Genomic DNA, 26,703 nt, shown 5'->3' with positions numbered 1-26,703 from the left:
CTGGGAACCGTCGGCCTATGGAATACACGAACATCATCGTCATCAAAATACCCGAAATTGAAAGCATTTTTCGGTGGAAACCGCATAAATTTGTAAACCATTTAAGCTTAAAACCTTCGATGCGCCGAAGGCAGGCCAACCAAAAAAAAAAAGCACACACAGCAGCAACTACTGGGCGTGGCTGACCAAAAATTAAAAACAAAAAAACAAACTAAAACTTTACGTAATGCTCGCTGAGGTCAGTTTTTGGGCGGTGAAATGAATGAATTTTTGGTGAACGAAAGAAAGCCCCCAAAAGCCGGGCCCCAAAATGAAAGTGAAATTTCCATCGCCCATCGCCCATCGATCGGAGTCAATTTTTCATTGGCTCCGCTTGATTTTGGGCTCATGATGTTTTTAAATTAAATAATCATCGTCAATTTACATTTTTTGTTTTGTGCAAGCCCAAAGGGTAGGTCGAATTTTTTAATAAATTGATTTAATAGACGTCTGTAGGGAGACGAGGGAAATTATTGATTTGGAAAATTTGTAATCAATGGCGGCCTTTTGATTTGAGGAAAGCGTTAAAGAAATAGTGAAAATGTTTTTCTATTTCACGCAGTCATTGCCAGTAAATGGATGTCTTGAATAAGTTGAAACTGAAAAACATTTTCATGAAAAACGAAAAAGAGATTACAAAATCATTTTTTCAAGTAATTTAATATTTGCAATGCAAAGCAAACTAATTGTATTTTACGCCATGAGCATGTACTACCATAAATCCATTTTTTAGCCTAAGCAATGGTTACCTGAGTGCCCGTTCGGACCATGATTTTCGCATAAAAGGACAATGGAAATAAATGGTTGAATTTGTGGCCCATTGAAAATGGCAAACGAACATGAAAAACTTCTTAGCTGGAAAATTCTTTAGCCGGTTTTCGTGTTGCCCATACCACTCCCGGATTGGCAAAGTGTCTAAAACACAAAACTGGTTCAATTCCAGCTCTAAGCCTGGCCGAAAAGCATGTGCGGGTGGTAGCGGTTTCACCCGCACTAGCACCGGCACCCTCACCCTTTTAAGCCCACTCACAAAAACACGACTTGGCCAAAGGCAAAGACTTCGAATCCAGCTTCAATCCAGAGCTGGGCCCTTCGTTTGGTTTATTTTCTGTTTTTGGTTTTAGTTTGGGTTTTGTTTTTTGGGGGGGAGCTCGTGCTGGGTTCAAAGTTGGAGTGTAGAGTCCAAATTTCTGGGTGAAAGGCCACCGCTGCTTTGCATTTTGCTGGCCTGTCTGGGAGCCTACGTCGTCGTCGTCGATATTCTATCAATTATTTGATGTTTGATTTGTGCTTCACACTCGAATGTTGATTTTTCAACTGCTCCTCTGTTTTCCCACTAACATTTTTTGGCTTCGTCAGCTTTGCTCGTGCCATGGTTACTGTTTTACTTGCTTGTTTTTTTCGAGGTGCGACTGCACTTTGTTTACGTTCATTTTTTCCATGTTGTTTCTGTAGTTAACATTTATTTTTGTGCCTCTCTTTCGAGGTGCTCTTTTGGCTTTATGTAATTTGCAAAGCGTGCTCTAATAAAACCACCAGAAAGCCGCCACAACAGCAACAGAAATTATATTGCAAATATTAAAACTAAATTACGAGCGCAAATGCAAACGAGTTTTTTTGCGATTGCAAATACCCGAGCACTGGTATCGAATCGAGAGAAAAAACAGATTGTGCTGGGTGCCAAAGTGGTCCGACTTCCTCGGCTGGGCTTTCAACTGGGCTTGGCCCAAAGTCGAGTTGACTTGGCTGGCTGTCTGAACCATAAATCTCATTTAATAAGAGAACAAATCAAACAGAAAAACGAATAGAAACTAGAACTGTAATTTAAACCTGATGAAACTGATAGGCAAAAAAAATTAAGTAGATTGGAAACTAAAGAAAAACAAGTCAAGTTGATTTTTAGAAGGCTGAATAAATCAATCTTTCTTCCTGTTTTGTGAAACGTTTCCCTGAAACCTTTCTTATCTTAACAAACATCAACTATATCCCAAAAATGTTATGTTTTCAGAACTTCAAACAAACAAATCACTTCTCTTATCCAGTTGATTTCAGAAGCCTTTAATCTTAGTTGTATCTCCTTTTGTGCCTGAAGAATTCTACAAAGACTTGACCGACCCGACCACAAATCTTCGGCATTAGCTACAGGCCTGCTCCACTTCCAGAATGGCGAACAAATTAAGGCACTCGAATTATCATTCCAGCAACGAAGCCAAATTCCTTGCCATTGTCAGCACTCAATCTCGATCTCCAATCTCCCGTAGATTCCAAACAACAAACAAACCACTCGAGGCGGAGACCAGAGATCCCAAATACCGAACCCCTGGCACGTAGCAAAATCTCCAAATAGAATGCCGCCGAAAAAAAAAAGAGAAGTGGTTCTATATCAATGGAGCTTTGAAAACTATAGCACGTACGTACTCGTATATAGTTGAACCAAAAGTTTAGGTGTGAAAAACTGTTGACCGCCTTGGTTCGCCTTCTCCACCTCTTGGATTTTTCTTAATTTTTTCCTCCTTCTACACAGATCAGCGGGGTTGCCTTTCTAACTTGGTTGGGTTTTTTTGTGTTTATGTTTCTGTTTTTTTTTTTTTTTAAGGTTTTCTAGTCGCTGTGGTGTTGATTGAATGTCTGGAGACGGAGAGACTTAACCGTAGTAACCGGAGGATCGTGTGTCTGGGCCTTCGGTTTTATTTTTTTTTTTGTGGGTTTCTGGTTTTGGGGCTTTGGTTTTTCCTTTGCCACGATGTCGTGCTGCCATTGTTCGCATTAGTGTTGCATATTAAGTAATAGAACTGTTTTTCCTCGCTCCCTATCTGAATCTCGTGGTCTGCTCCAACTGAGTCTGTTAGCAGCCAACTTACCATCCAACTTACGGTACTGCCAAGTGGCGCAATGTCCCGCAATCAAAAAGCCGAGTGAGTTGTGGCCATTAAAATGCAAGTGGCAAAGAGAATTCAGTTGTGGCAAAAGGTGTTGCTTGCATTTTAATTCTACATTTTCCGGTAAATGATAAAAAAAAAGTGCAAAGTTTCTTTAAAGGAACCATCGAAATCCAATCAATAACCAAACCAATATTTGATCAACTAATTCCCTCACTCTGACATAACGAATGTCACAAACCAAAAACTCTCTCTAAGGCAAACACTATCAAAATGATTATGCAACCTTAGCCTACACCCAGAAATACATAATTCACGATTAGATCTGTCTCTCAAACGGCACAAATTTCTATGCATTGTAATTTTCCGCATAATTTTGCTCAGCTCTCTTAGCTGTTTGTCGTTTCTTTTTTGTTTTGCTGGTCTTAGCAAATATAAAGAATGGCCAAACAAAAGCCAGACATGGAAACACAGCATTTTGCCGCACGCTTCAACGACAAAATGGTCAACAATCTTGGCTTAGTTTTGTCGGCCAGCTGTCTATTGTTGCTGTAATTACAATGGCTATATATATATATATATAAAACTGTTCTGGTTGTCGTGATTTATTGTGTGAACAACAAGGTTTCTTCTGCCTAGCTTTGCTTTGCTTTTGTTCTGCCTTCACATTTGCATATTCTCTTCGGTTTTTTTAGGAACTATAGGCTTCATTTGGTCCCGGGTGGCACTTCAAATTGGGCGTGTCCAGATATCATAGAAGCCATATATGCCGTACACCCTCAAAAGCTCAGTGGGTGCCCAAGTGGTTGGAGGTACATATAAGTGGCTAAGAATTGGCTCCCATCGATCGGGGGTTTCAATGGGTTCAATGAACCAAAAAGCCCTGCAGTTCTCGAGTGTTATTAAAGCAAATATCACTTGAGATGGGTCCGTCAGGTTGCCAGCCACCGTCAATCAAGAGTTGAATGGCTTTTCAAGAGTCCACTGGTGACGCCAACGCACAGAAATCTGAATCTGAATCTGAATCCGTATCTGAATCCCAAATGCTGCCCAATAACTGATGCCTTAATGTGCGGATTACTTAGCAAAGGAGCAGCTTTGCAAATTGCCAATTCATTGTTACCCCTTTGCCTTTTATTTTCCTCCACTCATGGTTTGACATTTTTATTAAAAACGCAAAGAGTCCGCCGTGAACGGTCTGCAATCAGGCGATCAGCAATGTCTGCAGCACAAAGGGCATATTTTATGCATGCCGCTCGTTAAGAGACCGCTTCTTCTGCCTTTGCCACTTCACTCAGAAAAAAAACTCATTATCAACTTTGACAGAAGGAAATTTTGACTTTCCAGACTTAACTACAAAACTTTTCTTAAACAAAAAACAGTTTTCCAAGTACATAAGATAAGCCAACCTAATAAACTTCAATCTTAACATGTAAGAAACTATTTTTCCCAGTGTTTTGGCTTGTTTGTTGTTGCAGCCAAATTGCCAGCTTTTGATGTTGTTACTGCTTTTGGGCATCATTTCCTGCTTAAAAGGCCGCTGCCGATGAGCATTCAGTGCCGAAGAAGCGGGCAAAGAGAAGACTCCTCTTCATTCCCTGAAGAAACAAATATATATTTATAGGGCTGCCTGATGAACCGTAATCCCAAGGATAACTGCATATTTTTATTACAGGTTTCCCCCACTTTGCAGTGGTTGTTATTGTTGTTGGAGCAGTAGCTGGTCCATAATTTCCAGTTACAAAAGGCCACAAAGGAAACGAATGACTTAAGACACAAACTTGTTTTCCTTGCGGAACATCCGTGAATGGCACATAAACTGAAATTCCTATGCGACCAGAGATTATTGTTGAATTTTTAAATTGGCAAGCCAAAATAGGTCTCTAATTTTATCCAATAAATATTAACCCTCCTTTATAAGCAAGAAAATTGGCTAAAAAATAATCCATTATAGGTAAACAAAGGGTATTTGTATATGTAATCTATTGAACTTCCGGCCTTAAACAAATATTTCGCTAACCAAAATGGGTTAATGGGAAGCTTAACCCCTGCCTGATTGACTTCCCTTTTCGAATGCTCATTTAACAGCAGAAAAATGACAAAAATCGCGATCAGCGACGTAATAGCAAACCGCAATAATACACCTTGAAAATCGCCTACCAAATAATATTTCTCTTTCTCTTTGCCATTTGGGGTGTATAATTTTTGCGAGCCAAAAAGGTTTAATGACTGCAAATTGATCCGAACAGCGAGCCGAGTTTAATTTTGCACTTTGCAACATACAAAACGGAAATGCCAGACGGCTAAGAGAACGAGCAAATGGGTCAAGGATTTAGGCCCATTTAGCCACACTCCATTGGCTTTACTTTTTTGTTTTTATTTTTCCTTCTGGGCAGGGCGCAAAGTTCAACTCAGAATGGGAAATTCACACACCTGGCCTGGTTACTTGACTCCGCCTTTTGGATTGGTTTATTTGGCTGGCTCAAAATATTGGCGCTTGTTGTGTCACTGGGCCAGAGACCATTAGCCAAACATGTGCCACATATAAACTTCAGTTAAACCAGCAGCCCAGCGGGTTGTCCCATTCAAGTGGCCATGGCTGTGTGCGCAGACAGTATCTATATACGAGTATATCTTGTACGCGGGTGTCTGAGTCAACTTTTGGGTCACTGGGCGGCATGAATCACTGGTCTATTATGCGGGGTCAGAGTGGCATTTGATTGGTTATTAGACTGGGTTAATTGAGCGATATGTGTGCGGTGCAGTTGTGCAGCGGTGGGAAACCCGAGATTGCTATACAAATGCCAGCTGGCTTGGGTTATTGATCGCATTGTTCGATCCCCCTTTGGGGCCTTGCATAACACACATTTTAGCATTTTTATTTGAACTCTTTCCTCCTCTTGCCCTGCGCTAATCACTCAATTTAATGCCACTTTCGCCCCTTTGGCGAACACTTCCGTTTAGTGTCAACGCTTTCTATTCGCCAAAAACAAAATGAAATTCATAAATTTCAGCTTTTGTTTTACGTTTTAAGCGACCGGCTGCCAAATTGTCAAATTTGCTGGGAGTTCTGCTCGAGTGCCCTTTCTTTAACGGCGACTCCGCCACCAAAGTGACCACCACCTCGGACCGACTCTCGACCAGACCGACTTGGAAGCCATAAAACTAAAACTAAAAAAAAAACACCAACCGCCCAGACTCGACTCGACTGGCACAGTTGCAACAAGTTAGTGACGCGAAAGTAAAACGAAACGTAGCGAATGCAAAAGCCAGGGAAAACGGAGTCGAGGAAAAGCCAAAGCCAGAAATCCCAATTAAAAAGAAAAGCGAAAATGTGCATGGAAAAACGAGTGCGAAGCGAGGCAGCGAGAAGTAAATGCGTTCAATGCACTTCGATGGATGGGGCGTGCCAGTGCCATATCGACAAGAGGCTTGAAGTCTTACTTGCCTTACTTTGCTTTGGCTCTGACTCTGACTCATGGCTCAAACATTTGGCTTAGTCTGCCATGAGTGCAAAACAACACAAATAACACAACAACAACAACAACAACAACAAATAAAGGGTAGACGCATTTTTGTACAAGTGCGGAAATCGTAGGTGTAGCTCACCCATACGAAAATGCCAAAAGCAACCTACAAAACGAAACTAAACAAAGCCGAAGCTCTGGAAGTCGGTGATTAATGAGAAATTGTGCAGTGTTACAAGCATTATAAGGAGAAAGAGCCTAAGAGCAATCAAAATAAGCTTATGAGGGGCAAAAAACAGATCAGGAAACTCGAAACTATAGGAAAACATATAGGAAATGCTTTGAATTCTGCCATTAATCTATACAAATGAACTAACTTGAAGAGGCCACTAACCAGAAATTACATTAACATTCAAAGTTCGACAATTAACTGACTCAAAGCATTGAAAAACCCTCAATTCCATCCAGCACCCACTTTCCAACCACAATACACATTCCACCTCAATTCGAAGAATGCAGTGGAGCTGACCAAAATTAACATATAAAACTCATTTTCATCAATGGAGTCTCTCCTTAGCCCAGAACACACCCCGAAAAGTGCAACAAAAGAAATACCAATGCAAGATAATTGCAGAGGTTTGTGGGGCGATGCTGGAAATAATTCAAAAAGTCAACCAAAAATGTCAACAACTTTGGTTGGGGCCATCGAGCGGGTTGGCTAAAGTTCGATTTTGGCCAACCACCCAATGACATTTAAGCCAACTGCTCTAACCAATTCAATGGGAGTTCATTTCTGTGTGGTTAGAACAAGATATTGGTTATGCTCGTAATATGAATTTGGTTATTGAAGTTGATCGTTGCTATAAAGTGGTGCGACCTTCGGGCTTAAATTCCTCTATCGCAGGCAAAGACTTCACAAAGTATCAGATGTCAAGCGAAAAAAGAAAAAAAATAGTTTATTGAACATAAAGTTAGAATATCACGTTACTTCTAACATTGAAACCATAGATAATACATACTTCCACATGTATAGAAAACATAAAACATTTTGTGATACATCTCACTTTTAGATTAAATGCAAAAAAAAACAAAAAATATTCACTGTATCCAACAGATCATAGAAATAATATTCGGCGACCTTGAACTTGTCGTTGATTATGTTTTTGTTATAAGAAATTCGTCTTCTGGTCAAATAGTGGTACATACCTGAAAAGAAACAAAAGAAAACGACATGAAAAACATATTTTTATATTGCTACATAAACTAATTTGAATGTTGCACTACAAACGAGAAATAAGAGCACTCGTAAAAAAGACAAACAAAGGCGAATTTAATTACTTTAACGGGCGTGAAATTAACATCAAGAGAAGACGACCAGCTGGGTCAGGTTCTTGGGGAGTGGTCAACATAAAAGCGAAAGAGATAAAAGCTTTTAAGAAACAAAGCAAGGTCGTTGTAGACTGGGATGCACTTGGCTTAAAAAAAGGTAAAACTGAACTAGTTTCCAGAGGTCACACGGATTCAGAGATAAAGGTGCTTAGGCTATACTTAAAGATAATGTTGTTGAAAGTAAAGAGAACCACTCATATTTATAATAAATTTAATAACTAATCTAAGATAATCTAGTTATTTCCCTGCTAAGTCTAATTGGAAACATGGAATTGCTCAATTTATAAGCCAGCCACTTATAAGCTTTAATAACTTTTGTATCACTCAACAATGGATTAGCCGAACCACATGATAAATATCCATCAACAATCAATCAGCCCTTGTAATGGAGCCAACCCATTTGTAAGACGATATAGCGCCACATCGGGTTAACCAACATTGGGCAATCTAACCGCATCTCCGCCAGCTGTTGTTACTGTAACAAATGCACGGCAATGGCAGCCGCAATGGGCCACCTTAACTACATATAATTGCTGTTCCAATAACCCCTAACCCAGAGGCACAAAGCATACAGCATACACACATACAAGAGATACCAAACAGCGGCAGCAAATTGTGACTCGTGCCACCAAACAACCAGATATATTAAACTGTCAAACAAAATCATAAATAAGCCAGCCAAATAGTGAAAAACACACCCACTCTTTTGCAAAAAGAAAAAAAAGAAAAATAAACAGACTTGGACATCGGATGCGGCAGTGGAAAATTGCAGTGAAAATGCATCAGAGAAAATGTAAGGTTTTGGGGGGAATAGAGGTGGTGCCATGGCATATGACTGCATATTAAATTATTGTATCTGCTTGCTGCCCCTCAGCAGCCTACGCGACCCAAAATGTTGCTGCTGGCCCCAGTCAACCACAAAACAACTTCAACACAGGCAACACCAACAGGCCAGGCCAAGAAATGCGTTCGCCGTTGCTGTTTTTGGTAATAAACGAAGCGTTAAACAAATTGCATTACAACAACCAACTACCACCAACATAGAAAACACATTTTGTTTCTTTCTGATTTGTTGTTTACCATATGCAAAGCGTCATAAATGAGGTTGCCTGTTGATGTTGCTGTTGTTGTTACTGGTTGGTTACTTGTTGCTGCCTTGGGCGTAATTACATCTCATGCCAAAAATGGTCAAACGAGCGAGAAAATTATCACATATGCAGCCAGCATTGTTGTTGCTGTTGCTGTGGCGGCAGAAATTAAATGCAAATTTTGCCTGATAAAGAAATATGGTTACAACCAAAAAATTTCATAATCAGGAAATTAAAAAAACTTTTTCGGTTTTCTTGAGCGATGGAAATTTAAATTGCTTTCGATGATTTGACATTTGATAGGCAATTTGAATATTTTTTGGTAGGCCAATTAATGAATGGAATCTTTTGTAAGCTTTGAGAGGCGTGCATTTCCCTTTTCTCATTTTGCCACTCCTCGAAAGCCCTCACATGCTGCCACGACCACAATGGGTGGAAAAACATGTTCCAGCTTCAGAAACTATAGCAAATGCCATGGACAGCTAATTCAAAACACACATAAATCAATGAACGCCAAAGTCGAAGGCAGACCAGAAATCAGGAAGGTAAAAATCAGTAAATTGCACAGCAATAATGGAAAATAATTATAGACCAATGGAGCAAATGGAGCAGAGTGCAAGCACGCCTTGGCGGTAAATGTACATTAAATCTTGTAAATGAGTTAAAATCAAAGTGAAATGAAAATTTGTTTTCTTGGGATAGGATTTTTAGTGGTAGCGCATTTTCAAATGCTTTCGCTTTTTAAAATAAAAACCATTTAGATTTTAATTTCTACCAAGATTTATGACACCTTAATAGTTATCGTGTCGCACTCTTGACTTTTAACATTAAAAATTTAACTGAATTAAATTAAACAATTTAAATTAGCTGTAAGTCATTTAAGCCACCATAAAACGAATTATAGGCGCCTAACAACTAATTCAACTAGCCGTAAAACCAGATTTTTATATGCATGCGAAGCTAACCATTAATCCATGGAACTAAGTTATGATCTGCAATGAAATCCTACTGTGAAATTGCCCGAAGACTGTATTCGGCTAGCCTTAAAAAGCTTACAAATGACATTGAAATTGCGCAAGACAGCACTAAATGGACACATTTGTCCATTAGCCGGCGAGTCCAGTTGGTGGCGTTAGCGTGTGCCCCGCAAAGGTGTGTCCGCCTCTCCAGGTGTGCGTGTTGCCTTAGTTGCTTTGGGTTGGGTACAGTATAGTACAAGTAAGTAAGTACTTATGTCTGAATTGAAGGTTAAAGCTATGAGATACGCCATTAAGCGTAAACTGACTGCATCTGTACAGAATCACAATTTCGGTTGGTGACTTCATTCTGTGACTCCGATCGAGTTGAATGAACCATGGAAGCCTCTTAAACGCCCACAACATTTTGCGAGGGAGTTGGCCCGGTCTATCCAGACGAATATGTTGCCAAGCCGCCGAGTTCAAAGCGTAGCAGCTGTCAACAGATGCGACAGATAAGCCAAATGGAAACCGAAAACCCAGAGTCTGGAGCCTCATAATTTTCGCTGCCTGATCTCAAGTAAGAAATCTACAATAATTGCGAAAAGAGAAGAAGGCATATGAGTGTTTCGGCTACCTATGTATGTGTGCCAATAATAGACTCTTGTTAACGCGATAAAGACATCTCACATAGTTCCCCACAGAACTACTCGTAAATCTGCAAAGGTACAGTCATAAATCTACGAAGAAGCATAAGTGCAACCACGATATAGGCAAGCAATTTGTCATATGGCTAACATTTGAATTGCCAATGGTTTACCAAGAAGAGAAGAGGAAAATGCAGATACAGGTGCAATGTACAGGGAAACGAATCGAACAAGTTGATCCGCCGACCGGATGATGCCTCGTTTTCGTTTCTGTTTTTGTTTTTCGATGGCATTTATCTTGACCCGAAGGCAACGTGAAGTTTTCATGGCTCATGGCTCAAATATTGCGAGCGTCGAACTGTAAAGTTATGAAGAAGAAACTGAAGCTGGTCGGGAGCGGAAGCTTGCGTTTAAGGTTACGGGCACAGGGCCAACATTAACTACTGCCACAACTCACCACGTACTAGACATCTTTACTCAGGAACTTTGATTTTCAAGCTCTCGAAGTACTCTATTATTTGCCTTGGGTATTTTTCCTTGATTTCTTCTATTAGCACTGCATCGATAGCCAAGCAGCCCTTCCAGGAGACGAATAGAAAGAGCTTTTCGCGCACCTGAAAGCTGTGAACTATTTTGTCCAGCTCCAGGCCACGTTTCAATCCAAATAATTTCTTTCGCTCTTCCATTCTCCAATCTGGTACTTTTTCACTCCTGCGACCACCGGCTTTTGAACGAGTGGTGCTCCTGGCTATGCCTTGTGCCGACATCTCTTCGGGTGAAATATTCGACTCCTTCTTTTTAGCCCCAGTCGTCTGTGGCTGATCTGGGCAAATATCCACCTTGTGGCTCCCAGCGTGGATCATGTGTCGCGTTAATACCTGGCTGGATTTCGTTTCTTGTTCAGACGAAATCTTTAGTGGCTCGGGGATGTTCCGATTGGTATGCTGCGGAGTAAGTTTTTTTTGTACCTGTGCCAGTAAAACCAATTTTTTTTAATGACTTGTCTATTTGAAAAGGAAAATCAAACCATTGTTAAAAGAAAATTCTAAATTAAATATGCTAAATCTAATTTTGTAAGTTTTTAATCCCCTCTCTCAGGAAATTTCTTTCAACAGTCAAATAAAAATGATTATACGAAAAAGGTATTTTTGGTTTGATTTCCTTAATAAAAATACAATGTTCTTACTCTCGGCAATTCGGAATCAATTGGACCTTCTGTTGTCTTTGATCTTAGCATCCGATTATGTAAAATATTCGTCTTCGGCGTGAACGAGCTGGGGCTTGTGGGATTAGGGGTTAGACTGGCAAACTTGACCGCCCGCTTATTGGCTTCCCATTTGCGAGAATCTCCCTTAAGCTGGTCCAGCGAAATGATCTTGGGAACTTTCTCGGCGGATTTGGATGAAGACGATGAGCTAGTCAGGGATCCTGGCGACGACGACCTGATGGATGATGATGACGAGCTGGAAGAGGAGTCTTCCGAATCGGAACTGATGCTTTCATCCTGACACGGTTTTTGATGCAGTAGTGAATCTGGTGATTCAATCAGAGGTTTTCCTTGCTGTTGCAAATCTAAAGCTTTGGGTATCAATGCTGTGTGTCGTTTGGGTGAACCTGCTTGAAGGTCGGGTAAGGGTGTTGCTGCCAGATTCTCCTCATCGCTAGATTCGCTCAAGCATTTGTTTTGTAGCGACTTGAAAATCTTATTGGGACCATTATCGCCATGGATATTCTCAGATGTCGTTGGTAGATTTTTAATTGATTCCTTGCTTATGCTCGGTTTGTTTACTTCTGCCTCTTCCTTTTTGTTTGCTTTTGATTTCCTAGACGCATTTGCTGATGAATTTTCTTTTTGATTCGATTCAGACTTTTTTTTAGCATTCACAGGTCTATTGTGGCTATTGTCAGTCATCAATAGGCCAGTAATTAATTCCTCGTGATTTGAGGAGGCCTTTTGCTGTTGCTTATATAGCGCTGCCTGAAAGTCGCAAAAAAGTTTCATGCAATTGTGCAGGTTTTCTAGTGGCTCCCAGGAGTTAGCTTCTTCCGGGAAACCCTTCCATTTCACCAGCGCCATAGGACGCCCTTCAATGAAGCGCTGTCCAATTATTTTCTCCACTATATATTCTTCAGCATCGTCAGAATGCTCTGCAGAACTGCCGCACAGTTTAATTTTGTCACACATTTTGTTTACTTGAAAGACGCCGAGCGAAACGACTAACGACAAAACATAAAAAACTTTAGTGGTGCTGCCAACCTTTTAGGACTGTAGCTAGAGATGAAAAATTGTTTGGTATTCTTTTTTGGATTTTTGCATATTGAATTATTATCATATTTTCGTTCCTTGGTATTGAGCTATACATCTTTCTAAACCATGTACAAAAAATACAGTCGTAAATTTACTGTACAATATTGACTTTATTTGTACATAAATATTTATTACATGGAAAATGGCCTTTGGAATTTGTTCTAAAAAGTACAAAACATATTCGAATTTCGCGTAAGAATGCAGTATTTCTTATATAATGCCCATTACATTTCTATCTACGATGCCCAGTCTGAAAAGGAAGGCTTCGAAGTCAACGACAAAGTTATGATATGAGCCCAAGTACTTCTTATGTACCCAGGTTGCGCACTCCATGGGATAGTCCACCCATTTAACTAGGTATTGGGGTTGGCCGTTTAAGAAACGTTTCGACAATATGTGTTCTATCCTACAGTCCTCAATTCTTGTTTTTTTTTCTTTCGACTTCAAGACCGGATTGCGTTTTCCCATGCTGACCTTTTGATGTCAGTCTACTGAATAAAAATTATGTTGTCATCCAAGTCAAGTAAGCTGTCAACGCGTCCTCATTAATGCTTTTCGATATGCTTATCACTTTAAATTTCAATCGATAAATTTCAAAATTAAAATTATATTACGAAGAATCGATATGGCCACATGTTGAATTTACTTTATTTAAAGGGACCATCACCAGGAACAAGAACTGCCAACTTTGTTTTATATAAAAGTAGCCGGAACTACTTTGTAGGTTAGGCCAAAGGAAAAGTAGTAACGATAATTCAAAGAAATTACTTGACTAAATGGAATTTTTTTTAAAATAAAATTTAGACGAATTTCAAGGAACTTGATCTCTGGTTAATGGTCGCAAAACCGAAAACCAGTGGACTGGGAAAAGTATGTTAGCAATGTGTATTAACTATTTGAGAAATTGCTCTTTTTTAAAGCGGACCATTATATAAAAAGCCACTGGCCAGGCGGTTGTTGCACCTGTTTTTTGTTTTGGTTTACCAGACGCCAAAAAATATAACCAAACTTGTTTTGAAGTCGAGTGCAGTTAACCTGAGCGGAAATAATGTTGAGCACTGTGTGGAAATGCGAATGTATTTTAATTGGCCATTGGTAAAATCTGCGCTTTTCTTTTCAGGCCACAAAAATCGCACATTGTCTATGTAAATTCGCTTTCCACTGCCATAATGTTCGAGTCGAGTTGGACAACAATGTCATTGGCATGTTTCCCATCATTATGGCGCACAGAAAATGCCAATTTACATGAGTATGTAAACTAGCAATTATTTCCACAGAGTCTGCATCTGGCAAAGAGATTTATTCAATGAAATAAAGCCAAAGAAATGCGTCACGTTCGGCCAGTTGGAAAAAGTAACGGCTGTGTGACAATTCAAAAAAAGTGCGCAGTTTCGGACAAGACTCAAAATCTGATTCGAAATACAGTCTTACTTCTTTAAATTAAACATGCTATTTCTTTGCATTTGGATGACGAAGGATTTCGAATTCCACCCAAAATTAATACATATGATTTTATATGATAAGAAGAATTCTCTGCAGTTATAGAAAATACTATCAATTATTATAAATTCTTATAATAAACATAATTTATTATATGTTCGCAGAATGATCTAAATAATGTGTAATTTATATAAAAAAAATTTTTTTTTTTAATTTCCTTGCATTTTCCGAAAATTGGAATTCACAATTTCCAGCCAAAGAAGTGGGACTGTAAAACTCAGCCAACCTGTTGCCATTACTGTTATGATTTCGAGCGAAAAAGTTGTTGCGGCAACTTTGCCATGTGCACATGTACATTGTACAAACTCGTACATTTCTTTCACTTTCTTTCGGCACAACGGCAGTGGCTCCGAATTTATTTTAATTCGATAGAGTTAACAACTCGGTACATCATGGCCGAATAAAAGTGAAACCGGCGACAACAAGGGCACCTGGAAGGGTCTCTTCTGGGGGCTTTCGTTCGAGCGTTTTTCAAAGTCAAGCGGCGACTGCGGCGGCTTTACTTTCGTTTTCATCGTGATATTACAAAATATCCCAAGCGACATGCAGACATGTGTATATCTTAAGTATTTAGTGTTTAATTTGCATAGTGGAACGCCAAGAGACTAAAAACTTGTTTAGCCATTCTGCTGCTGCTGCTGGTGGTGGTTTGTTTTTGGCCGAAACACGCGCGACAAATATCTTTCTGCATTATATACAAAAAGGCTGCTAGTCGATTTCCATAAGTTGTATTTCTTGATTTCAGCTTTGAAATGATTTAAGTCAATATATGTATATATAGTATATATGTAGCCTCATAGAAATGATGCGGTGTGATCATCGCTTCATTAGCAAGTTAATTTTATTAACGCTGCTTTTGTCTCTCGGCTTTTGCTGGTTGTTTTTGGTGTTTTTTATACGAGCCCCAAAAGATTCCGTCTCGGATTGCGCATCCACTGGCCTGCTCAGTGGAAAGGTTGTCTATTGATGTCTTATGCAATAGATTTAGTTTTAATTTCTTTGGTTTCTGTTTGTATTCCAACCTTTTCACCTTTGCTGCTGATTAATTCAAAGAAGCAGATCCGTCGTAATTGTGTAAATATTATGTCAAGTTTACGTGACACAGCCCAAGTTCAATGACACTGATTTTTTACCATAAAATCACTTAAGTTAAATGAGAATCTGTGCCAAGCACTCGTTTGCCATCGGTTTCCTTCAACTTTCGAACAGTTAACCCCATATTTAAACAGGCCTTTGAGGCGACAAAAGTTTTATTGACATTTACTGACATTTTAACACACTTCAGCAGAGAAATAAAGTCAAGCCAATGCAGAAGCACAAACAAGAAAACATATCAACAGGTTACTCAAAATTGGTATAAATATTTTGGTTGTTTAGAATACATATATTTGTTGTTAATAAAGCTAAAAATAGAGCATTTTTGTTTTCATTTTTCCTTGTTAATTTATAGAATAATAAAGCTGACATTGATATGGAGATAAATATATTCAAATTTTATATTAAAAGTTTCGACAATACTTTGCAAACTAAAAGCATCACTAAACTAGCCAAATATTTCACCCAAAAGTTAAATACACAACAATTACCCCTAAAACTTTTCTCCCTGTGCACCCATAAAAAGTTTCTCCGAAAAAGGCCAAAACCGTCGACATTTGCCAGTCAAATGCTGAAAGCCCCCGAGGGCATAAAAATCAACTGCAGGTGCAACCAAATTTGTGGCTGCCAGTTGATCAAGTACTTATATGTTAGAGACTGAAAACTGATGTTTGTTTAATCACGACTGTCATCTGCCAACTTTCCGGAAGTTCTTAGACGTGTTTTTGTTTTCATTCGAGCTTTATTACTGAGCATCCGTTTCTATTTTCGTGACAATTCACTCACAGTTGGGTTTAATTTTTTGAGATTTTAATTTTGAACACGCATTTAGTGTCGTTGTCGTTGTTGTTCTTTTGATGCAGACCTTCAGGGAGTTCCGGCTTGTAAAAGACACCGATCTCATGGCTTAAACTCGCCGCTAACATCAAGATATATTAGCATGCAGTGAATCAGACAGAGAGAGGGAGAGAGAGACTTTTTGGGGTTTTCTCGACGATATAATATTGTACCACCAAACAAAAACTTCGAAGAATATGACTTAAATTAAGCGTTTATTTTGTGTGTTTTTTTGTCTTGCGGCGCAGAAGACATCATAAAATAAAAATCATATGTAAAACTCACTCACCTTGTGCCAAGCAGCCGCAGATGGTGACGAAGAAAAAGAAGCTGCGGCCGAGTAACAGCGACGCCGACTGCGACGTCGACCGAGACATTTTCGTTACTCCTCCAAAAAAAAGTCGTATCCAAAATTTGTTGTTTTTAGTTTGTAATTTTGCAATTTGACTGGTTAGTTATTAAACTTGTTGTTTCTTTTGTTTTATGCCCCGGGCGTTTTGTAAATTATCATTAAATTATTTGTTGTCCAGTATTTGCATTTTGTTTTTTGTTTTTTGTATTTGATTTTTATTTTTATTGTTGGCTTTTGCTGGCAAATTTAGTAAAGAGCGAGAAATTGTTTTTAACTTTTTTTGGCTGGACGGGTCAGACGGGTTTCTTCTGAAAGGTATTCAAAACATTTGGCGTTGTTTTCGAGTTACCGTTAAAATGTAATTAATAATAATGCGTTATCTTTCACTGTGTTGCCTTGTTGAGCGGATTCTACCTAAACGAAAAAGTTCAAGGCTGAAACGCCAACGTTGCGTATGATGAATAACTAGAATTGTGTGTGAGTAGGCTAAGTTCTCAAAATGGTTAATGATATTGGATAGATCTTTTGTCTTCTGAGAGAGAGGTAGAAGATAATTTGAGTAATAATTAAGTCCAGAAAGTTCTCCTCTTCGAAAATCTATACTCTTAATAGTGAGCTACTAATCTTAGTTGATATTTCCACCTAAAGGCATTTGTTACTGGTCTCAATATTCTTAGAAATCTTAACTTTTTAAAGAAAAATAAGCTGATTTAAAATGCTAATTGAAGCAATGAATCTAAAAAACGGAATCCGAAAAGCCTTTGGGGGATTCCCATTCTAAGAAAAGACTGTATATTGTTATTTATTTCTTCCTTTCCAAATTAGTTACTGATTATTTCTCTTTTTTGTGAACACCTTAAATTGGTTTTGAAATTTATGCACTCTTTAATGGCATTTATTTTTTGGGCAAAGTTTTTGTTTTTTTTCACTCGTTCAGCACGCGAGCAAAAAAACTGCCAATAAATTTTCACTTGTTGCTCGGAGCACTCTGTCAAAAAAATAATGGCAACATTCACCTTGAATCTGTCTTTGCTATATAAACACGAAAGCATATAATATATCTTGGCTCTGGAGGTTCGCCTTTTTGCTTGTTTTTTTTTTCTCTTCTTGCAATTATTATTATGCGATTTTTTGTTTTTGATTAGTTTTGTTTTCCATTTGTGAGAGGTAAAAACTTCTGGAAAATATCACATTTTATCAGCCAACGACCTTGCATAAGGCTAATTAAATAATTAATAATTCTTAATGAAGTCTGTGAATGGACTTCGCTGCACAATTCTTATGCATTTATGGCAGTTTCTAATTGGAGGCCAGCCGGGGGGTAAAACTTTATGTTAATTTCACGCTCGAGAATCTCAATGCTATATCTTTATATTATATATATAGTTATAATGTTAAAGGGAAGTCCAATGTAGTCGTAGCTTGGGAAATAGACTGCAAACACAGTGGGACCTCTGATAATTGTTGCATATGCAAAAAAAAAACAAACGAAAAACTAGCTTTCGATACAAAGTGAAATTTTCCTTGGGTAATCAATGTTTGTTTTTTTGCTTTTGGTTTGTTTGTGGGGAGGTGGGAGGGGGCGTGGTCACTTTTTATGACGCGTCGAGACAACGGTAATGCTAAACTACGCTCTTTGCATACGTAAAAAGTCCAACGAAAATCACGAAAAGCGATAACCGAAGACCGAAATTCAAATCGAAACCCGCTTGTCAGCAAATCTTCAGACGCACTTGCTTCGCTGCGAAAGAGACGGGCATAGCCGGCGCGATAGAGAGGGCTAGTCACACGACTCACTTACATATCACCCACTGGACGATATTGTTTTGGTTACAATTGAAAGACATTCACTTGGCCAAACGATGATCGGGGCGACCGGCGGCAACAACCGTACTAAGACGCGCTTCGAATCGAACTGAAGACTGGGCTGCCGCCAGTTGGCCAAGACAAGAGCAGAGCAGAGCAGTGCAGAGCCAAGCCAGCGGAGTGGCTGGAACACGTTTTGGCCAAGACAAGTGCAGAGAGCCGCTCCGGAAGAGAGTCAGCGAGCGCGTGGCAGCTGTTGCGGTCTTGGCCAAGAAATGAGCAATAGAGTTGGTTTTTAGCCAGTGAATCAGTGGTTCTTTTGGATGGCTAAGCAACGGTTGGATATTTTAAATGGAAAATGAATAGTTAAGGGTTTTGAATATTAAAAAGAAAACATGTTAGTCATAATAAATGGCTTATTATTATAAGGTCTAGTGCTTTGATTTGACACACTTATTCAGTAAGGTAGAAAACCTTTAAGTCGCAAACTTCAAAACTTATAATAGATAAAACATAAGAATATTCTGAAAAAATATGTCTAAATACACTGCGTTAAGATTGAAACTAATACTCAAGAGGAAAGAATTTCGGTCAAAAATCTTACAAACCACAAAATTTTAAAAATTATATTTCTAAAATAGTGTTTAAAATTAGTTTTGAAGTAAGAAATAAGGTAGACACTTATAATATACATGGCTTATGTAAAATCACTTCTTACATGTCAGATATTCAATTTTATACAACAAACTAAAAGCTTGTTACATACAACGTCTTAGCCAAGACTTAAACCTCTAGCCGCGTTTTCTTATTTTCAAATTTTAAGTTGATAGAGAAGGCTGCTGAATAATTAATAAGTGCAAAAATTGGAAATACAGAAACATTATTATGTTTCAAAATATTTAACAAAGAGTACGAATACAGAATATAAACAGTTTATCTATAAAAAATATTTCTTCACAACAAAAGCTAAGAAACCTGCAGCTCTGCCTTCACATCTTTAAAATTAATTTAAATTTTGCATTCCCTTTCACTTGCTCAACTAGTGAAGACTTCAAAGTTAATTCCGGCCAAGTAGGAACGAACAAATTAGGCCGACTTCCCCTTATCATATGTCATGGCCCAAATCGTGCGGTTTAACCCACTTTAAGTCAAATCTCGAGCTTGCCAAATAAATTACAAAGCCAAACAGCTGGACGGAGAAAGGGAGAGAGAGGGAGGGAGTAAATTCCGAATCCTTTGATTGACGATAGATGGTCCCTGTTCCACAGAAAGCTTTCCGATTGAAGAGGAGGTTCAAGGGAGGAACCAGCAAAGATTGGCATGCGATGGAGTTGGGGATAAAAGCGCCTGCAGGGCATCGATTGCATGGGCCAACGCTGCGGATGCGTGATGTAAGCGCAACACGGTGACTGCAGATATGCAAATGATGTGATTGTGATGCGAGGTGACAGCTACAACTGTTCAGCTAGTTGGCCGAGTATGTAATCGCCTAGAGCCGGGATTCCAGAACACGGATCTTCCGGAAATTCCAAATGTCCATCCACCTGTAGCCCGAAAAGTAAGCAATATGCCAAGTGCCGTCTGTTTGCTCTGTCTACTGCATTTGATATTTTTTAATCTATTCGCAGATGCCGGCAGCTGCCACTGACAAGATTTCACAATTTTCACGCAATTTCACAACTTTCCGATTGCAAAGAATGTAAGGGAATACTCTTTTCTTTTTTCCACTGTCATTATTATGTCAGTTATGAAATCTCTTCTTTTGTTCATGACTACCAATCGTATTGTTCTACTTTTCGTATTTGACTGAATTATTAATATGAGTCTTTGACCTTGGCTTGCTCGGGATTTCCCTTAAGGTTTTCCTTTCTTTTTTTTTTGGCAACTCTTTACTAGCACTTCTGGTTTTATTTATTACTTTTGGAGCCAGCTTGAACTCTGGCCTTTTCCTTAAAAGAAAGGACAGGGGAAACCGCAGCGGGGCAGTCGAGTGGAAAAATGATATTTTAGTAAAGCGCGTTAGATATTTTTGGCGGTTTAGTTCCCTAACCTTTCTCTTTGCTTGTGTGTGAAATGCCAGAAGCGCTGTAAGTGATTCTACATACCTACAAAGTTTACTCATTTTAAAACCCACTTTCTACTTTGAAAATCAGATTCAACATTATACCACTTATCCCTTTTAGATTTTACTTTGTTATTCAAGAACAGAAACCACAAAACTATGAATCTATTGTACCCAGGTTATGCATACTACAATGGCTCGTTAACTTGTCGATAATACGTGATGTGTCTAGAACACATGTGACCCCTTCAAATGTCATAACTCGAAAGTCAGGCGAGTGTTTGTTAGCCGGAAAAAGAAGAGAGAAAATAGATTCCTAAAGAGCAGCCCACAGACACGTACTTAAGACACAATTCAGTCGGCGATTTGTCATTATTTTGCATGCAACCGACCGGAAACGGAAGCGAAAACAAAAAGCTCCTCTCGCTCAACTTTGTTCAATTGCGTCGTTGGATGCTGTTGGTTTATAAGTTTGTCCTGAGTTCCTGTGCAAAAGTTTATGGCGGGGTCCATTCTGGAGTTTTGCAGCAATGCAGGCTGACGTGGCGAAGAGGAAACCCATTCCACTCTTAACCCACTGTTGCCCGCTGATAAATGAGCGACCCATGATTTGGCCAAAAGTTGTCAGCGCAAATTTCTGCTGTGTTTGTCTTTCAACATTTTGGTCGGGACAACAATGTCGGGACAGCTGCCAATTTCAAAGTAAAGTACGAGATGAGGGCAATTGTTGCTGTTCCACTCCACTGCTACTTTGACATTCGCAGTCCTCTGGAAAAAAGTAGGTTAAACGGCACTTGGCCAGTCATATGTCCTATATTTGCCTTTCGGCATGCAGATGCTGCTATAGAGCTATAGGAAACGACTTTGTTATTGATTTTGGTAGGCAAATAGTTAAGTACTTGGCCTTTCTCAAGGCTAGTAAAATATGTTTTTATTAAACTATCGAAAACTTCTTGCAGAGACAAGGTCCTGTCTTAAAGTGAATCTCAATATAGAATGATTTTAATTAATTAAGAAAACGACAATCACAATCTTTCAATCTCAAAGGAATGGCTTTCGATTCAACTGTTAGTCAAATATTTCCATTGCTCTCTCGACATGCCATCACAGCACAGCCCGTTCTATAATCCCATCGAGAATTTTCATCATTTGCCGACTATGATGGAATTGCTCCACTGACTATGGCTAATTTGATTGAAAAGGGTTCATCCTCACTTTCCTACTCAATCCCCCGAACAGCAACCCATCACAACAACAAACACATAAAATCAACGAAACGAAAAAAAAAATTTATTTTATCAGGACTCAAAGTTAGCCATTTGGACGCCAGTTTTTGTTTTTGCTTTTGTGTTTTTTTGGGCCAAGTCTGACCAGCGATTTTGGCCCGATACAAGAACTAAAATTGAAAGGGAAATTAATTAGACAAGTGCAAGTTTTGGACACTTTTGCGATGTTCTCAACTGGAAATACAAGAAATTAGAATAAAACAAAAGTGTATTCCAAGACTTCGTGAATTATAAATGAAATAAATCTGAAATTGGCTTTGATTTAAGGCAGACGACTTATGGCCCAGATTAAAGAGAATTTTCAAGGTCTGGAAGTTGAGATTCTTAAAGGATAAGACTTAAACATTGTTTAGTTTTCCCAGAACCATTTAGGGAAATCAGAATCAGAAATCATTAACATATTCAAAAAGCACATCTGAAGTGTTAGTCAAAACCTTTTGACCTTAGAGACAAAGAAGAGCCAAGAAAGGATTCTTGGTGGCTTTTGGCTTTTTTATAGAAATTCCTGGGCCCTGGGCCTTTGTCTTCTGCCTTCTGTCCATTGACAAATGTACACATAAATCCGGGGTCTGTTTAATCTTTGCGGCTGGGCCGTTCAGTTAAGCGTACGAATGTGACAATTCGGGCGAATGTCCTTTTTACTATTTGCTCAGCCGGGCTAAGGACTTGCGACTCGTGACTTTGGCCGGGTTGAGTGGCCCAGCACATGACACTTGGCCTGATGTGGGTCTCACATTTTTGGCCAAATTTAAACACGCGTGGGCCGTTTGGCTTATTTCACGCCCTCAATACTTGCTTCTCTCTCAATCAATTTGAGTGTCAATTTTCAAGTGCGGATAATGCTTTTCCCTTTATTTGATGCTTAATGCTTATGCTTAATGTCAACCAAATGTCAGGTGCTTCTCCTTTTACCTCTCACCTCCTTCTCCTTTAGCTTCGCCTAATAACGAAGTCCCCACTAGCTGGGGTGTCGGATTTTAGAAGTTTGTCCTGCTTCCTCGGCAATTAGCTGGCAAAAATCACTCCCTCAAAAGGGGGGGAAGAGCTCTAGGATTACACTTTGGTAGCCAACCGAGCGTGGGTGGCTCTTGTGGCATTTGCCAACCGCCAACTGTGATTGCTCCCGAAAGGAGCTTAAAGTCATCCCCCCGGGGAGAGCCGGTGGGTGTAGAGATGGTGCCCCATCAATGGCCTGCCTCTTGACCGTTGGCCATAAAGTTGTAAATGCTTAAAATAGACTCACATCGGAGGTTAAGTGATGGGGGAGTATAGGGAAAATGCGGGTCCATTGACCGGTACTATAGGATCTGGAGGATGATACAGAAAGTTAAAGCAGGTCCTGACACGCTTGTATAATTCCAAGTTAATATAAATCAGCAGTTGGTTTGGCTTTTAGGCTGCCAGGTCATGAACTCAGCCTGTATGTAAAGTGAAAAATTTATTGGAAAAACTTTTATGAATGTTGTTTAATTTTTACTATATCCATTAGCATAAATCATTGCTTTCGGTCATTGATTACTGCCTTTTGATCCGTGATTGATGATGGGTCTGTCAAGTGAAATACTTACTGTATTATACAGTATTTACTATTATTAAACAACAAATCTAAGTATCAAAACAAAAATCACAATTTTCCACTAAACGCTATCCGTACTTAAATAACACTTAACAGAACGTTTTCTATTAAACACATTAATGTGTGGTTAGATCTTGATTAGCTCCGATTAAATCTTTATTAAGCTAGTCGTTGGGGCAGCTAAAAATAGTATATAACCTATTATTTACTTTAATTAAGCCACTGACAACATCACAAGCTGCCATTAACATATTTACCCATTCGATGGGCCTTTTATGATTATTATTTGTATCCCATTTGGGCATTTAAAATGCATGGCCAGATGTGAGGGGATATAAACCTGGTAAGCTATAACCATCGAGACTATGCCGTCAGCGTCGCCGAGAAAAATGCTAGCCTCTTGGCGACAGGAACGCCCACGAAAGAAGAAAACATATGCATGTATGTGTACAGTGTAGACGTGCGCAGGGAGGTGGAAAATTCGGAAGGAAAAGCTGAGTCTGAGTGTGGCCCAAAAGTGCCCTCATGCTTATTGAGTGCCAATTTTTATGCCCCTAATATGTATATATACGAGTGTGCATGTGTAGATTAGTACTATGCCAGGCAATTTACGATTAGCAAGGACCCTTCGTCACGCCAATTCCGACATTCATCTGCCCTCCTCTCCCCTGGAAAACCCACCCACTTTTCACACAAGAAATACCGTTAAGATCCTGTGCTTTGCACCTTGAGGACTTGGTGTTTACATATGAGCGGCTCAGAGCGTCTAAAATCGTTTTATTTATTTACCACGCCGATGTTTCCCCGTTTCCCAGTCCAGGAAAACCCCCAACCAAACCATATATCTTCTAAGGCCATGCCATTATTATTGTTATTGCTATTGCCGTGTTTGTCTTTTTGTTTGTATTTTTGTTTTATATTCACATGTAGCGGCGGTGCTCGTTGTGGTTTTCAAGTGTCAAGAAACTTGGCGCTTGTCTCACTTAAATTAATATTAATGGCCGCTTATCCACGAACTGTTGAATTAAACACACACTTTCCTATGGCTATTTAATTGGCTAAATAAAGTCTGACGAAAGGCAATAAAATTAAGTCATGCCATTTGGCGGGAGTTCGGAATAAACTTAGGAAGCGATTTAAATTTGGCTAATATCCTGAAATGCTGAGAGACAAACATCTGGAAATTGGAAATATTAACTAAAAGAAGCTAAAGTGCTGACAGCTTATCATTTATAAACAAAGCTTTAAGGCTTGACAAATGAGCCTGGCTGAAATTTATATCGATTTGGTGAGATAAACTATTAATAAAAGGTAATTGATACTTAATAAAGATAAAGATAGATAAAATAAACTATTAATAAAAGGTAATTGATATTCAATTTAAATTTCCGCAGAGATAAGTATTTAAGCCTTGATCTGATATAGTCGCAGTTTCATTGGGGTTAAAGTTGATTAAAATAAAATGGATTCATTTTCTGAAGCATTGGCTGGGCATTTTATTCTTAAACAGAAAGAGTTTTCTATGTTAAATATGTTAAGTAAATGTAACAAATATTTATTTTTAAACTTAGTAAAGCAGGTTCTCATATAAGCTCTTTTCTCCTAATGAGAAAGTAGATTTTTACATCTTTTTAAAGGTTATCTACTTCCTACTTTTTTTTTACTTTACTTTTGGTCTCTAGCTATAAAAACTAGCTATTCTCTTACCTGAGAATACCTTTAGCTTAAACCTTCTCAAAATACATACAATTACTTCTCTTCCTTAAATTACTTTATTCTATCACTGGTCTAGTAAACATTCACCAATAGCAACTAATTAGACCAGAATTCGTGACCACAAATTTACCAAGAAAATTCCCTCCACAACTTAACCAAAATTAAATTTCCGCCAGACTAAACCTAAAAATAACAAAGTATAAGCAGCAAAAAAAGAAAGCAGGAAAACTGAAACCTGAAGGAAGATCCAAAGAGGAGTGAAACAGAAAAATAAAGTCAAGATAGCGAGGGAAAGGACTAGCCGCAGAATGGGCGACAAACACTTTGGACAGTTAATAAAGCCGGGATAAGCACTCGACTTGGCTTGATGACAACTTGACGTGGTCTCTGAAATGCCGCACTGGCTGGATTATTAAAAATGAGCAGCGAAAAGATGGAAAAATAAATAGAAAAGTACCAAAAAATAAAAAATAAAAATAAAACATATATAGCTGATGTCTAATATAAAGATAGCGCCTCTGTGGCTGGGACATGCAAAAGGAGTCGCTGGATTCCTGAAGGCAAATCCTCGGCACGTAGCTGCCAGATCAACGCACGCCCTCGACGCGCTCGACATTTTCATGAGTTAATTTAATTTCTGTATCTGTCGAATTTGTTGTGTGGCCAAAATCCTAGGCAAAGAGCCAAGAAAAAGCCTTTCACTCAATGATGGCTCAAATGGGCGTCCGATTTAAGCTGATTGACGTGATGGCACATTTCAATGGCACTTGCGCCCACGAAATCATCTTCCCAATGGCCGGAAATTGATTCTGGAAACGAGATGAAAAGTTAATGTGGCTTTATGGGTAGGGCTATGAGCATCCAATGAAGTTCGACAGAAATCATCATCAGACACAAGTTTTCATTATGAGTTTATTAATTTTAAGTCCTAGCTAATGAGACAAAAAGGGCGTTTCAATTTAGACATTTAAATGGCAAGCAAAGATAAATTAAATTTGTAAGTAATTAAAGTCGGTAAATGCTGGTTCATGATATTCATTGATTTGTTTGCAATCGAAGGTAAGATTAAATTTCCTGTTTTTGCTGCTCCCTTAGAAACGTCTTAAAAATAAATAGTAATACAAAAGAGCAGCTAAAAATACTTACTTCCACAAAGGATTATATTTAAAAACAGCCTTTTGGCCAAAAAAAAGTGTGCCCTGAAAAAGCCAAAGAAAAACCCCTACCAAAAGTCACAAAAATTCACGATTCATATCTCGATTTGAGATCAATTTGGGACCCTAAAATAATTCAAAGGGTTTCTGTACTCAAAGACAAATGGCTTTTTAATACTGCAGACAAATGGAAAGACTGTTTCATGGTTTTTCCAAGCCAAAAACAGCGATTTGTTTGAAGTGAATAAGATTAAGTTGTGACTCCACTACGGTTTCACCTTTTTGTGCCGGCGGCCAAACCAATTAATCTCCCCAAAAAATGTCCCATGCAGAGCGCCCAGGAACCGCAGGGAGTTTTCCAATACCATCCCATCCGATCAGAGAAGCTTTTCCTTTTACCCAGGTCACGACCGGCCTGCTGATGTTGTTACTGATGGGTGAAAATTTTTTCTTTTAGACCTCCTTAAAGTTGGCTAGCCGCCTCTGTTATTTAATTCCACATAAATTTCCATGACTTGCTAGCAACTCTGCGGTTTTTCAGTGACT

At 38.9% G+C, this 26,703-nt stretch overlaps 2 protein-coding genes across 6 annotated transcripts in view; both read right to left on the bottom strand.

The window, feature by feature from the left end:
- The window catches only part of LOC108112752 (flocculation protein FLO11), a 35,849-nt gene extending 17,363 nt beyond the window's left edge, over positions 1 to 18,486 (bottom strand). The window contains exons 1-2 of one of the 5 annotated variants that reach the window (XM_017223001.2): positions 18,355 to 18,486; positions 16,495 to 16,865 (exon numbers count right to left, since the gene is read on the bottom strand). In XM_017223001.2, the coding sequence (XP_017078490.1) occupies positions 16,495 to 16,582 (88 nt within the window). In that variant the 5' untranslated portion in view covers positions 16,583 to 16,865; positions 18,355 to 18,486. Of the gene's footprint in view, positions 1 to 16,494; positions 16,992 to 18,354 lie in introns of those variants that run through there. The other 4 variants (XM_017222999.2, XM_017223002.2, XM_017223003.2 and 1 more) reach the window with 4 other exon arrangements.
- On the bottom strand, positions 6,132 to 12,975 carry LOC108112753 (chromo domain-containing protein cec-3). Its single transcript, XM_017223004.2, has 3 exons — positions 11,652 to 12,975; positions 10,923 to 11,433; positions 6,132 to 7,591 (listed from the first exon to the last, which is right to left on the bottom strand). The coding sequence occupies exons 1-2, from the start codon at positions 12,648 to 12,650 to the stop codon at positions 10,939 to 10,941; spliced, it is 1,494 nt and encodes a 497-aa protein (XP_017078493.1). The 5' UTR covers positions 12,651 to 12,975; the 3' UTR covers positions 6,132 to 7,591; positions 10,923 to 10,938.
- Positions 18,487 to 26,703: the final 8,217 nt, after the last annotated feature.

This window comes from Drosophila eugracilis, unplaced genomic scaffold (genome assembly GCF_018153835.1).
Source record: "Drosophila eugracilis isolate 14026-0451.02 unplaced genomic scaffold, ASM1815383v1 contig_90, whole genome shotgun sequence".
In the NCBI taxonomy this organism is placed as follows: Eukaryota; Metazoa; Arthropoda; class Insecta; order Diptera; family Drosophilidae; genus Drosophila; species Drosophila eugracilis.
This window is presented reverse-complemented; position numbering and strand designations above follow the sequence as displayed.

Coding starts and splice junctions, on each gene's coding strand:
- LOC108112753 (XM_017223004.2), bottom strand. CDS start 12,650: ATGTGTGACAAAATTAAACTGTGCGGCAGTTCTGCAGAGCATTCTGAC. Junction 11,434..11,651: donor TTGATTCCGAATTGCCGAGA/GTAAGAACATTG, acceptor TTACTGGCACAG/GTACAAAAAAAACTTACTCC.